This window comes from Callithrix jacchus, chromosome X, assembly GCF_049354715.1.
Source record: "Callithrix jacchus isolate 240 chromosome X, calJac240_pri, whole genome shotgun sequence".
Lineage (NCBI taxonomy): Eukaryota > Metazoa > Chordata > Mammalia > Primates > Cebidae > Callithrix > Callithrix jacchus.
In genome coordinates, this window is record NC_133524.1 from 67,459,423 (window position 1) to 67,472,368 (window position 12,946).

At 44.2% G+C, this 12,946-nt stretch overlaps 1 protein-coding gene across 7 annotated transcripts in view; it reads left to right on the plus strand.

Annotated features, from left to right (window-relative positions):
* IGBP1 (immunoglobulin binding protein 1) overlaps positions 1-7,018 on the plus strand; it is a 31,572-nt gene extending 24,554 nt beyond the window's left edge. For 4 of the 7 annotated variants that reach the window (XM_078363333.1, XM_035287962.2, XM_054251583.2 and 1 more), the window contains one exon: positions 6,515-7,018. In XM_078363333.1, coding sequence (XP_078219459.1) covers positions 6,515-6,663 — 149 coding nt within the window. In that variant the 3' untranslated portion in view covers positions 6,664-7,018. Of the gene's footprint in view, positions 1-2,744; positions 2,859-6,514 lie in introns of all 7 variants that reach the window. The other 3 variants (XM_078363334.1, XM_054251581.2, XR_013531628.1) reach the window with 2 other exon arrangements.
* The last annotated feature ends 5,928 nt before the right edge of the window (positions 7,019-12,946 follow it).

Below are 12,946 nucleotides of genomic sequence, written 5' to 3' on the forward strand. Positions count from 1 at the left end.
ACAGGCAGCCACAGCAGTGCTGTGTTCCAAGGCACAGGTGCTCAGAGTGGCTGGATCCTGGGTCCAGTGTCTGGTTGAACTGCTGTGGCACCCGTGACATGGGTGCAGGTTCAGTCTCAGGCATGGGTGGATGCTGCTCTCCCACTAAGCAGAGGACTGTGACTCTGAGGCACTACCCAGTAGCTTGGACCCAGGGACAGGGATGTAGCTGTGATTCTGATCCTGGGGGTCAGGGCATAGTACTGGCATGGCTCTGGGGAGGGAAGGGTGTTCCAGACGCTCAGACTCCAAGGAGCAGGGCACAGTGGCAATTCAGGCACCAGGAGAGAAGATACAGTATAGTGGACCCTGGAAGCTCTATGAGGCCCAGTGCAGTGGCAACACAGCCCCAGGAACAGTGGGGCATAGCTGTGGCCTGAACTCTAGTGGGTGGGATGCAGTGCAGTGTTAGTTTCGCTCCCCAAGGAGGTGGGGCCCCTCAGCAGCTCAGACCCTGGAGGGCTGGTCTAGATCCAGGGAGGTGGGGGTGCTGTGGCTGTTTGGCCCAGAGAGCAGTGTATACAGATTAGCCAAGGGTGTGTTCCTCTGGGGGAGTCCAGGGACCAGGCACCATGCAGACTAAAGCACCAGGGTCACAGCTACTCCTCTGGGCCAAAGCTCCAATTCCCTGAGGCTGAGGCACTGAGTTGGATCAGGCACTAAAGAGGTGCAACTGCTCCCCCAAACCAGGCCCAGCTTCTCCGCGGGGCCTAAGCTCCTGATCCCGGAGGGCTCAAGCGCCACAGTCACTTGACAAGAAAAGCCACAGACATTTCAATAAAAATAGTAGGTGATTTATAAAGGAAAGAAACTTAGGTTACCCTCAGATTTTTTGAGATCTACACTTTATGCCAGAAGAAAATGGAATAGCAGATAATATTTAAGAAACTCAGAGGGAAAAATGTGAGCCAAGGAACATTATACCTGGTAAAACTGACTTTCAAGCATAAAGAGTACAGATATTTATCAACATGCAGGAATTCAAGAAATATTGTTCCCATGAGCCCATGAATTTGCTAGAGAATGAGCTTCAGACAGCCAAAGTGTTGAGAGACATTGACATAAGGACAGGTGGCAAGCGTTAAATGTACAGTTATTTGTAGAATGAAGATGAAATGAGGATTAAAAGGGAGATGGAGTATGTATTGCCTTTGTGCCCGGATAATGTAGATAACTGTTTTTAAAAATGGTGAAATGGGGAAATCGTGCAAAATTTTAACAGTTCTCAGTAAATATATTGGTGGGGTGTCAAAGTTACATGTAGAATATGAGATAATATAAATGAGCAGTTATTAGATATTCTATCATCCTGTGCCTTTGAAAACTAGGACTTTTAATGTGAAAGAATGTAGATGTAATTCCAAAGAATTTAGATTTTTTTTAAACCCTATAGTACTGCATATGAACTCATGAGAAATTTTATTTAAAAGTAAACACACCTCTACTTTTGCTCTATCCACTGAAAAGGCTTAGAAACAAGGACCAGCCTAGTAGCAGTAAGTACACCAGTAACTCCAATTGTGATACAGACATATTCTTCCCAATATTCCTTATTTTAAGAAATCAAGATGTCTTAGAGAAATAACTAACCACAGTTCTGGGACAGGAAATGTACAAGATAAGCTTGGAACATCTTGTCATAAAAGATAGGGAAGGAGCTTTCAAAGACCACTGGGGTCATAGCAAAAGCCAATTTGAAGATGTTTTCAGTAGCCAATTTGGCTTCACAGAGGATAATTAACAGTAGCAACAAGTCCACCCAACACCCAAATCTTGGCTTCTAATATCATCCTCTGATAAATGAACCAGGACTCCTTGGAGAAATAGCTGATTCTAGGGCTGGGGTGGGGAATATACAAGATAAGTCTGGAGCATCTTGTTGTCAGATGATAGTGCACATATGATGGGATTATATCCTGATAAAGCCATTGTAAGTTGAAAATGCATTTGCTATACCTAACCTACCCAACATCGTAGCTTAAGGTAGCCTACCTTTGACCTGCTCAGAACCCTTATATTAGCCCACAGTTGGGCAAAATCATCTAACACAAAGCCTGTTTTATGCTAAAATATTGAATATCTCAGAATATAAAGTATGATTTTTACTGAATGCCTATGACTTTCACACCATCATAAAGTTGAAAAATCTTAACTCAGGGCTCTCTGTACTAGAAAACGAGCTCAGAAAACTATTGGGGTTTTAAAGGAACACAAGAGTCAGCTGAACTCTTACAGGTCAAAACTGGGAGGACTTGGGCAGGAAAGTAAATTTAACAGTATTGGATTATCACACAAGGAATAAAATGAATGCATACCAGTCTGTTGTGATAGAAATAGGTAATTGAATAAGTAAATAAATGAGGAAGAAGAGACAAATCTCCCCTACAGAAAAACTTCAAATAATTTTATGTAGATACTCCTGCTTCAAGAAGGTATAGCATGACTGTTCACCCTGTAAGTGTGGGCTGTGCTTAGTGACTTGCTTCCAGAGACTGCAGTGTGGAAGGAGGGAGGAGACGTAACTTTAGTTGGAAACATACAGATACCACTTTGGTCAGGTGATCGGGGTTATTATCAGTGTGAAGTCAGGTTGTTGCATATATAGTATTGTCCTCCAAACCCTATATAGTTCTGTAAAAAATAGGCAACCCAAACTGAGGGACTTTCTACAAAATACCTGACAAGTACTCTTCAAAACTGTCCAGGTCATCAGAATGAAGGAAAAGTCTGAGAAAGAGCCTAGAGGAGACTAAGGAGACAAACAACAAAATGTACTGTGGTATCCTGGATAGGATCCTGGAATGGAAAAGGGACTTTAGGTAAAACCTAAGGACATTTGAGTAATGTATGGACTTTAGTTGTTAATAATGTATTAGTATTGGTTCATTAGTTATATCACAGAAACTATTAATATAAGATGTTAAGAAACTGGGTGTGCTTATGTGGGAACTTGGTGTACTATTTTCTCAATTTTTCTGTAAATTGGAAACTTCTAAAATTAAAAGGTTGATTTATATAGTTTTTTAAAATAGTAATTGTGGGTCAGGCATGGTGGCTAATGCCTGTAATCCCAGCACTTTGGGAGGCCGATGGGAGGCCGAGGCAGGTGGATCACTTGAGGTCAGGAGTTCAAGACCAGCCTTACCCACATGGTGAAACCCCATCTCTGCTAAAAATACAAAAATTTGCCTGGTGTGGTGACACATGCCTGTAATCCCAGCTACTTGAGAGGCTGAGGCAGGAGAATCACTTGAGCCTGGGAGGTGGAGCTTGCAGTGAGCCAAGATTGTACCACTCCACTCCAGCTTGGGCAGGAATGAGACTCCTTTGTCTCAAAAATAATAATAATTGCAACTGGTTGAAACTCATCAAATATGTTTAAATCTGTGAGTTCATAATTATATATTTTTTAATTTATGGGTCTCACTCAGCCCAGGCTGTGCTCAAGCAATCCTCTTGCCTCAGCCTCCCAAGTAGGTGAGACTACAGGCATGCACTACTATGCCTGGCAGATTTTTAAAGTTTTTTTTCTTTTATAATTTTTTGAGCCAATATAAGTGTCATTCTTTTTTTTTTCCTTTTTTTTTTTTTGGTAGAGACAGGGTCTCACCATCTTAGGATGTTCTCAAACTCTTGGGTTCAAGCAGTCCTCCCACCTTGGCCTCTCAAAATGCTGGGATTACAGGTCTGAGCCTCTGTGCCTGATCCATAATTATATGATAAAACAAAACCAAATTATTCAACCTCAGAGGCTAATAAGGAAAACCATTACCTTGAGAAATGGTAAATAAAGGAAAATAGTCAAGTATTTTATCTTTTCTACTAGGTAACCAAATAGTTGATGAGGGGAAGGCTCTCTTTGTGAAAGTATTTCAGTTAATTTTAAAAAGTTGAAATTGTCCGGTCACGGTGGCTTGCGCCCATAATCCCAGCACTTTGGGAGGCCAAGGTGGGCAGATCACAAGGTCAAGAGTTCGAGACCATCCTGGCCAACATGGTGAAACCACATCTCTACTAAAAATACAAAAATTAGCTGGGCATGGTGGCACACGCCTGTAGTCCCAGCTACTCGGGAGGCTGAGGCAGGAGAATCACTTGAACCCAGGAAGCGGAGGTTGCAGTGAGCCAAGATCACGCCACTGCACTCCAGCCTGGTGACAGAGTGAGACTGCGTCTCAAAAAAAAAAAAAGTTAAAATTAAGGTTATCACCTTTTTGAAACCCCCCAGTAAATGAATGGGTCTCAGCATTGAACATCAACAGCTCCTAACATTACAGTGAGACAGAGATATTTACATGCCTCCTGATGAAGGAATGCAGCACCACGTATAGTTATTCATGCCGAAAGGATCAAATTTGAGTCAGATCAAGCCTCTGTATTCAGTTGCCAATCTGCAGAAAATACAGGAGGACATGTTAAGACTGCATCATGAGTATGCAATCAGCAAAATCCAGTCTTTGGGAAACAAACTCTCCAGGTCATATGCCCCAACTTCTTCAACAGATAACTTGAAAGAAAGGGATGGAGGGGGGAACCTATAGATTTAAAAGATATCAAAACATTTTTAAATAGGCAAGGCTAACCTCAAAAATATGATGCTAGGCTGGGCGCGGTGGCTCACGCCTATAATCCCAGCACTTTGGGAGGTCAAGGCAGGCAGATCACTTGAGGTCAGGAGGTCAAGACCAGCCTGGCTAACATGGTGAAACCCCGTCTCTACTAAAAATACAAAAATTAGCCGAGCATGGTGGCAGGTGCCTGTAATCCCAGCTACTTGGGAAACTGAGGCAGTAGAATTACTTGAACCCAGGAGGTGGAGGTTGCAGTGAGCCGAGATTGCATCACCGTACTCCAGCCTGGGAGACAGGAAGACTGTCTCAAAAAAAAAAAAAAAAAAAGTGATGCTAAGTGAAAGAAGTCAACCACAAAAGATCGCAGATTCCATTATTTTGATTCCATGTATGTGAAATGCAAATCTATGGAGACAGAAAGTAAATTCATGGCCTCGGAGCTGGGGGCAGGGAGGGAAGGAATGGGAATTAACTGTAAATGGACACAAGGGATCTTTTGAGGTTATAGAATTGTTTAAATTGGATTGTGGTGATAGTGGCACAACTCTGTACTAAAAAAATACATTGAGTAAAAAATGGATGTACAAATGGACAATTACAGTGTCTAGTGATGTACACTTGGGTAATAAAGCTGTAATAAACTCTAGGAAGTTATTACTATAAAAAGCAGTATAGTGGTTACTTTTGCCAGGGGGAGGAGAGTTGATTTGTATAATGCACACAGAGAGGCTTTGGGATGGATATAGGAGATCTGTTTCTTGACCTGAATGGAAGCTATAAGGCCTCTTTATAAAAATTTGTTTTCTATGTACTTATGTGGTTTCTACCATCTTTTCTTTTATAATAAAGGGTTTTAAAGAAATGAACCAGGCAAGGTGGCTCACGCCTGTAACCCCAGCACTTTAGGATGCCGAAGACCAGCCTGGGCAACATAGGGGAAGACCTTGTCTCTACAAAAAATGTAAAAATTAGCCAAACATGGTGGTTCATGCCTGTGGTTCCAGCTACTCTGGAGGCTGAGGCAAGAGGATGACTTGAGCCCAGGAGTTTGAGACTGCACTGAGCCGTGATCACACCACTGCACTCTAGCCTAGGCAATAGAGAAAAGCCCTATCTCAAAAAAGGAAAATACGAGACTCCTGAGCTATTAGAAGATATCAGATCCCCACACATTTCATTCATAATAATGAGACTATTTCTCATGGGCAAACTCAGAGTAGCCAGGAAAATGCTGCTTTACCTCACAAAAGAAAAAAATGCAAAAGAGATGCAGCAGTTGGTTAAATTTCTTTTGCGCGTACACTGCATGGTAAGTGCCATTTGGACCTCAGAACCTATTTATTTCAAGCACTGCAAAATAGTACATAGGCATTCTTTTCTGGTAGGTTCAACTTCCCTGTGATTTTCAGTTTTATGCACAAAAAATTATATGACTACAGTAAACGAAATGGATGGAGGGGGAAACGTCAACGGCAATCAATCCCACCCCCCACCCCGGCAACTCACAAATCACAAATTCATAAATATTTTTTACTTCCGTGTTTTTGGAATGCTGGTGGTGTTTGGTGGTGGTGGTAGTGTTGTGTTTTTGGACCAGGGGGCTGTTGGCTGTTTTTTGCAAGAATTCTCTTCCAAAATAGAATTCATTCTGAGGGGCACCTTTTATGATTTTTGCCTTCTTGTGGAAACCACTCAGAGCATCCTTTGGTACTATTTTTTAACATGCGATATATATTAGGTAATGCAAGTGCTCTCCCTGCTTCCGCTGGGCCCAGGGTAGGCAGCTGGCTGTATTCCTGTTCTCATTGCATGTGGTTGTGCTCAGAGTGGAACTGAGGCCCCTGACGTTACTTATTAACATTCCCTCAATTTCTCACCTCCCTTTCTAATTTTTCCACTTTTAGAAGAATTCAGAAAAGCAGCTCAGCAACAGGAAAATCAAGAAAAAAAGGAGGAAGACGACGATGAACAAACACTGTACAGAGCTCGGGAGTGGGATGACTGGAAGGACACCCATCCTAGGGGCTATGGCAACCGACAGAACATGGGCTGATCTTCCCACAACACCACAGACAACACCACAGGACTGCAAGGTGCACACCTCCCCCGCCAAGAAAAATCATGCAGTCCTCCCCTCCCTGGGCTCCCACTGCAGCTATGTACAACAAAGGCAAAGATGCTAAATCTTGCTTTACATTCAATAAAGTGTCAAGTGATTAAGTGTGTATTTGTATCCTAGGTGATGTGAACCAGCAGTCTTGTTTTAGCATCATCATCCTCATCATGTTGTATTCTGATTTCTTACATAGAAAGAAAAGAGTGCTGAGAAATGGCTCTGTATAATCAATGGCTGTCTGAATTCTCTGAAAAAATAAAAGTCTCCTCTATTACATGAGCCTGTGCAGAAATATGGCTGTCAGCTGCTTTTTTTGATGGGGGAGTGGGGGCGTTGAGCTCTGAGTCTCTGGGCCTATGGGGAGATGCCCTTTGATGAGGGCAGTGAATTTGTCCAGCATCAGATCTGCCCAGGCATTCTTCCTACTAGGCATATGATATGAAGCCATGTAAGTAACACCCTGCACCATGAAGCAATCCAGCATTCTATAAGGGGAGAGCTTTCTGTGCCACACAGTGCTATTTTCAGAAACTATAGCTGTAGGTAATGGACCGCAAAGGGATGTAGTCTACTTCCCAGTCCTATCTACCTTGTCCTAGCTTGGCCAGAAGAAATGAGAGATACAGAGTCATCCTTGTGTGTGTATCTGAGGCCAGGGTCTTTACCGTCATGCAAACATTACCATATATCCCTTGGGGTCAAGAGCAGCCTCAGACCATAGCCTAACTTTTTTGAGACAAGTCTCACTCTGTTGCCCAGGCTGGAGTGGAATGGCACAATCTTGGCTCACTACAACCTCTGCCTCCCGGGTTCAAGCGATTCTCCTGCCTCAGCCTCCCAAGTAGCTGGTGGTATAGGCGCCCACCACCACACCCAGCTAATTTTTGTATTTTTAGTAGAGACGAGTCCTTACTTACCATGTTGGTCAGGCTGGTCTCAAACTCAACTTCAGGTGATCCACCTGCCTCGGCCTTGAAAGTGCTGGGACTGTAGGCATGAGCCACCGAGCCTGGCCAGCCTAATTCCCATTGGTCCTTATTGCCTATGCTGCGAGATACCTGGCACAATCCAAACTAATGGCCTGGGTAAATGTGCCACGGTGGTCATTTGGCTGCTTAGTGAGGTGCCTGCAATCACGCAGATAATGGGTGTGGAGGAGGGGGACAGTACAGATGACACTGCAGGGCACCTACTTTCTGGGGAAGAGAGAAGACAAGTGTCCTCAGTTCCTGCGTTGGTATCCTATAAAAGCAGCCATGTGTTGAAACAAATGATCTGCACAGAAAGCATACTTCTGTGGCTTTGTTACATGGGTTTTCTTTTAAGTGGAAGATGACTCAGCCCTCCTAGCTTCTGCAGTCTAGCTTAGGAGAGGGGTTTGAAAAGGAGTTTCAGTTCCCTCGTTTATAGGCTGGTTAGTGGAGGGCTGTCAGGTGATGAGGGGGAGGTTGTGTTTCGTGGGAGATGATAGAAGACCACCGATAATCTATTTGCATACTGCTTAATGAGAGGAGTCATCTCACCCTCACAACATAAGCTCCTGAAACTGAGAGAGCACAGATTAAATTCCCCAAAGATCTGGAAAGCATCATTTTCCGCTCTCTTTCAATGGTTCCTAGCCTGCCTCTAGCAATGGCCTATTTCTTGCTCTTGAAACTCCACCCTGAGTTTATTCTCAAATGAGCCAAGTTGGAGTTACCTCCTTGGTCCAAGTCCATTTAAGATTGGCCCTTCCAGAGGGTCCAGCTCAATTAAACCCCTTCATACATCCTGATATCTAAGAGGCAAACCAGACAAGGTGGGTTTGAATTCTGGCTTTAAAAATTGCAGGCTGAAAGAAAGACAAACTCGCTAATTGGTGGGAGCTAATAAAACAACTGAATTCAGGGAGATAGTAGAAGGTTGGTTACCAGAGACTGGGAAGGGCACTGGAGGGAGGGGTTGGGGGGATGGGGATGGTTAATGGATACAAAAATATATAATGAATAAGACCTACTATTTGATAGCACGACAGGGTGACTATAGTCAATAATTTAATTGCACATTTTAAAAGTATAATTTTTAACACAAAGGAGAAATGCTTGACAGGATAGCTATCCCATTTTTCATGATGTGATTGTTATGCATTGCATGCCTGTATCAAAACATCTCAGGAACCCCATAAATATATACACCTGTAGCAGGAGCAGCCGCGAAAAACAGGGATCTCGAACACTGAATGGGAAGGAAAAGGGGTTTATTACGTCTGGGAGCCAGGCGATGATTTGTCTAAAACCCAGCTCGTTTAACAAAGGAAGGTTCTGCCTTTATATAGGCTTACGCTCTAGATATTACACGTGGAAGAATCTTAAGTTTATAGCCTTAGATATCATGAGTGAAAAAGGTTTTGGATTTACAGCTTTAGGAACCACATGTGAAAGGATTTCGGGTTTAGAGTTTTAGAAATCACATGTGAAAAGGTTCTGGTCCCCGGACCGAGGAGTGGGGTGGGGGTTTGATCTTGTTTTAAGTAAAAAGTGTCTTCCGGAAAGTTTCCCCAATACCAAGCATGTTATTTACAGGAAGGTGGATCAGGAGGCGCCAGCTGGCCTACTTTTTTATTCTATTAAAATGCATTGTGGAAGTCGAGGGGGAGGTGATCCCAGATGCCTGGGTCTCCTTCCTCACACCTACTATGCACCCCCAAAACAAGAAAATTAAAAATTACAGGCTGTGTGATGTGACCTTGGGCAATAAAAGTCTGAACTGCCTTTTCTTCGGGCTGTGAGGATTAAGTGAATAATGGCACCTATTATAATAAACTCAGGCAACTAAAGACTAAGTGCTTTCCGTTAGCTCAGGTGACTGCAGTCTGTCCACTGAGAAGGGAAAGGAAATGGACAGATATCTGGCCCCTAGTATGTGCCAGGCACTTTCCCACACTGTTAATACAAGGACCCTGCGAAACTGATTTCTTTAAGTTCACACTGGTAAGATGTTATGCTACTGTCATTTTCCATGTGCTTCCCAATTGCTTGTGCTTTTAGCTGTGTCTTAAAGCTGCTTCAAAGAGGAGCAGCTTTAAAAATCTAAACTAAAGCAACTATGTCTACATCACTGGAGCTCTAGAAATTCCTTCTTAGCTGACTCACCAAAGAAAAAGTTAGGCCAGCTCCCCCGCCACTGCCCCCTCAGCTGGGGAATAAGAAGACGGAGGTGGTGAGCAAGCCCATCTTCCTCCATTTTCCTTCCCTGTTCAGTCTGCCTGACTGCCAGAGAAACCAAAAAAGCACCACCTTCACTACTCCCACCAGAGGCGAGTTCCTTCAGGGTCCTAGAGTGAGCTGGGTTTGGTGGATTCCCGGAAGCAAAGACTCCTTAAAGCTCTCAATGATAGTACTGTTTCATAGTTTGCAAAACACTTTCACATATGCTGCTTATTTCATTCTTACAACCTGTCAAGCAAGATCTGATATCTTCACACAGCTAAGAAGTAGAGCGCGCAAACAGATCAGCTTAGCCAAAGTATTTGCTCTCTGTGGCCCTCACGTGGAGGCCAATTAGATTTGAAAAAGGAGAATGCTAGGCAGTTTCCTTTAATGCCGTTACACACTGATTTGTCCTTTCCACTCTTGATCCTCTCAACACCTCTATGAGAAAAGGCAAGGGGAGAAATGAACTGACTTCAAACCCAAGTCAAACTCTCAGTTCTGGGGGCTCTGCTGCTCCCAAGCTGAGTGGCCCCAGGCAAAGTCTTCTATCATTCGAAACAACTTGAAAAGGGGAAAAACACCTCTCTGTGTCACTCACACCCCAGAAAGTCCTCCTCCGCTGACCTTGGGCCTGCAGTTCGCTCATCAGCACAACAGGAGCATTGCCACCCGTTTCTGCTGGGCACGCTAAAACAATAGGGTATTGTTATCACCGTCCCCTTGCAAAACAGCTGTCCCCAAAACTTGTGCATCATTTCCTCACAGATTCCTAACCCACTCATCCAAGGTACAAGTCAACAGGGCATGGTTCACTTCTGTTCCATCACAAGGTGACGTCGGTTCTAGTACCAGCTCTGTCACTGTCTTAGCCCCTCTGAGATGTAGCCAATATCTTCCCTACTTACCTCACAGGCCAGGGTAGGGAGCAAAGGAAATCAAATAGGCAAAAGCACTTTGACCAGTTATAAGACACGACACAAGAGTGAGGAGTAAGAGCAGGAGGCTGTTGGTAAGCTGGAGGGATGGAGGAGGGGATGCTCTTTTTTTCATTAAAAATTTTTGTAATAGAGATGGGGTCTCCCTGTGTTGCCCAGGCTGGTCTCAAACTCCTGGGTTAAAGCGATCCTCCTGCCTCAGTCTTCCAAGTAGCTGAGATTACAGGTGTATACCACCATACCCTGATGAGTTTTGTATTTTTTGTAGAGATGGGTTTTCACCATGTTGCCCAGGCTGGTCTTGAACTCCCGGGCTCAAGTGATCCTCCTGCCTCTGAAAGTGCTGGGATTACAGGCATGAGCCACTGAGCCTGGCCTTTTCTTTTTTTTTTTTTTTTTTTTTTAAGTCAGCAGTTCCTGACTTCATTTTTAACCCTTGCTCCTCCAATGCTTCCTCAATCAATCTTCTAGATGTCACCACCAGCCAAAAGGTGACATGCTTTTTTTCGAGTGCTGAAGTGACCAGCAAAACAGAGAACTATGTACAATGAAAACTGAGAACCAGTTTTTACGTATCTGACTGCCAGGCCACCTTTGACAAATGTATACGAAAAGATGATGGGCAAAGTCTTAAATTTCAGTGTCTTGTTCCAACTGGCAACAAATCCTCCAAAGAGAGTAGAAGTGAGCAATTTCTTAGGCCAGCCTAGTCCAGCATGGTAGCAGGAATAAAAATTATGGCTACTGTGTATTAAGCACCTACTATATACTAGGAGCTTTACATACAACATTTCTGATCCTCACAACACCCAAGGTAGATACTATTATAGACTCAATCTGTCGATGAGGGAATTGAGGCCTAGAGAAGAGATTTCCCAAAGTTCACTAAGCTCTGCATGGTTGAGCTGGGCCTGGGTTCCAGGTTTACCTGAGGACACATGAAGGTAGGAAATACATCCTGGTGGTACAGTGCTCTCCTCCCCTTTCTCTCTCCAAGCACTGAGCAACAATTCCATCAGCTTTGCCTGCTGGCCCCATCAGGGACAGTCTGAGACCTGCTCACTAGGGGCAAATTCCCACTCAGAAATCTACCCTTCCTGGGGCCCTTGCATCACTCAACCTGCAGTGGAACATTCCTTCCCCCAATGCCAAGCCCACCTACTTTCCCTTTCCCTGTCCAGCCTTATTTAGCTGGTCTTTGTTCAAGTAACTCTTTTATTTTTATATATTTTTTAGAAACAAAGTCTTGCTCTCTCCCCTAGGCTGGAATGCAGTGGTGCAATCATAGCTCACTCTAACTGTGAACTCTGCTCTCTTTAACCTGAATGCCAGCACCTCATTTTTAAAAATAGAGACAGAGTCTTGCTATGTTGCCCAGGCTGGAGTGCAGTGGCTATTTACAGTCATTGCACACTGCAGCCTTGGGCTCAAACAAGCCTCCTGTTTCAGCCTCCTGAGTAGCTAGGATAATAGATAAATGTCCACACTCAGCTGTTTTTTCTGTTTTATTTTGTAGAGATGGGGTCTTGCTACATTGCCCAGGCTTCAAGTAAACCTTTTAAACCTTCTGTCCCAGCCTCTCACTCAGGGGTTCCTACATATTTTCTGTCTTTTTTTTTTTTTTGAGATGGAGTCTCGCTCTGCTGCCCAGGCTGGAGTGCCGTGGCACAATCTCAGCTCACTGCAACCTCCGCCTCCCGGTTCAAGCAGTTCTCCTGCCTCAGCCTCCCGAGCAGCTGGGACTACAGATGCACGCCACCATCCCCAGCTAATTTTTGTATTTTTAGTAGAGAGGGGGTTTCACCATGTTGGCCAGGCTGGTCTCACACTCATCTCGTGATCCACCCACCTGGGCCTCCCAAAGTGCTAGGATTACAGGATCCACCATGCCTGGCCAGTTCCTACATATTTTCTAAGCCAGTCAAAGCATCTCTTGATCTATCAGGGCTTTAAGGACAACTAAGACCAGACCCAGGCCGTTAAGTGCATGGGATTTGGGAGATAGGGGCTGGGAAGAAGAGTTTCTGCCTGAACTCTGAGGCTCTTCAACACTCAGTAACAGATACAGCCTCTGCTACCCTGGTGCCCTTGGCC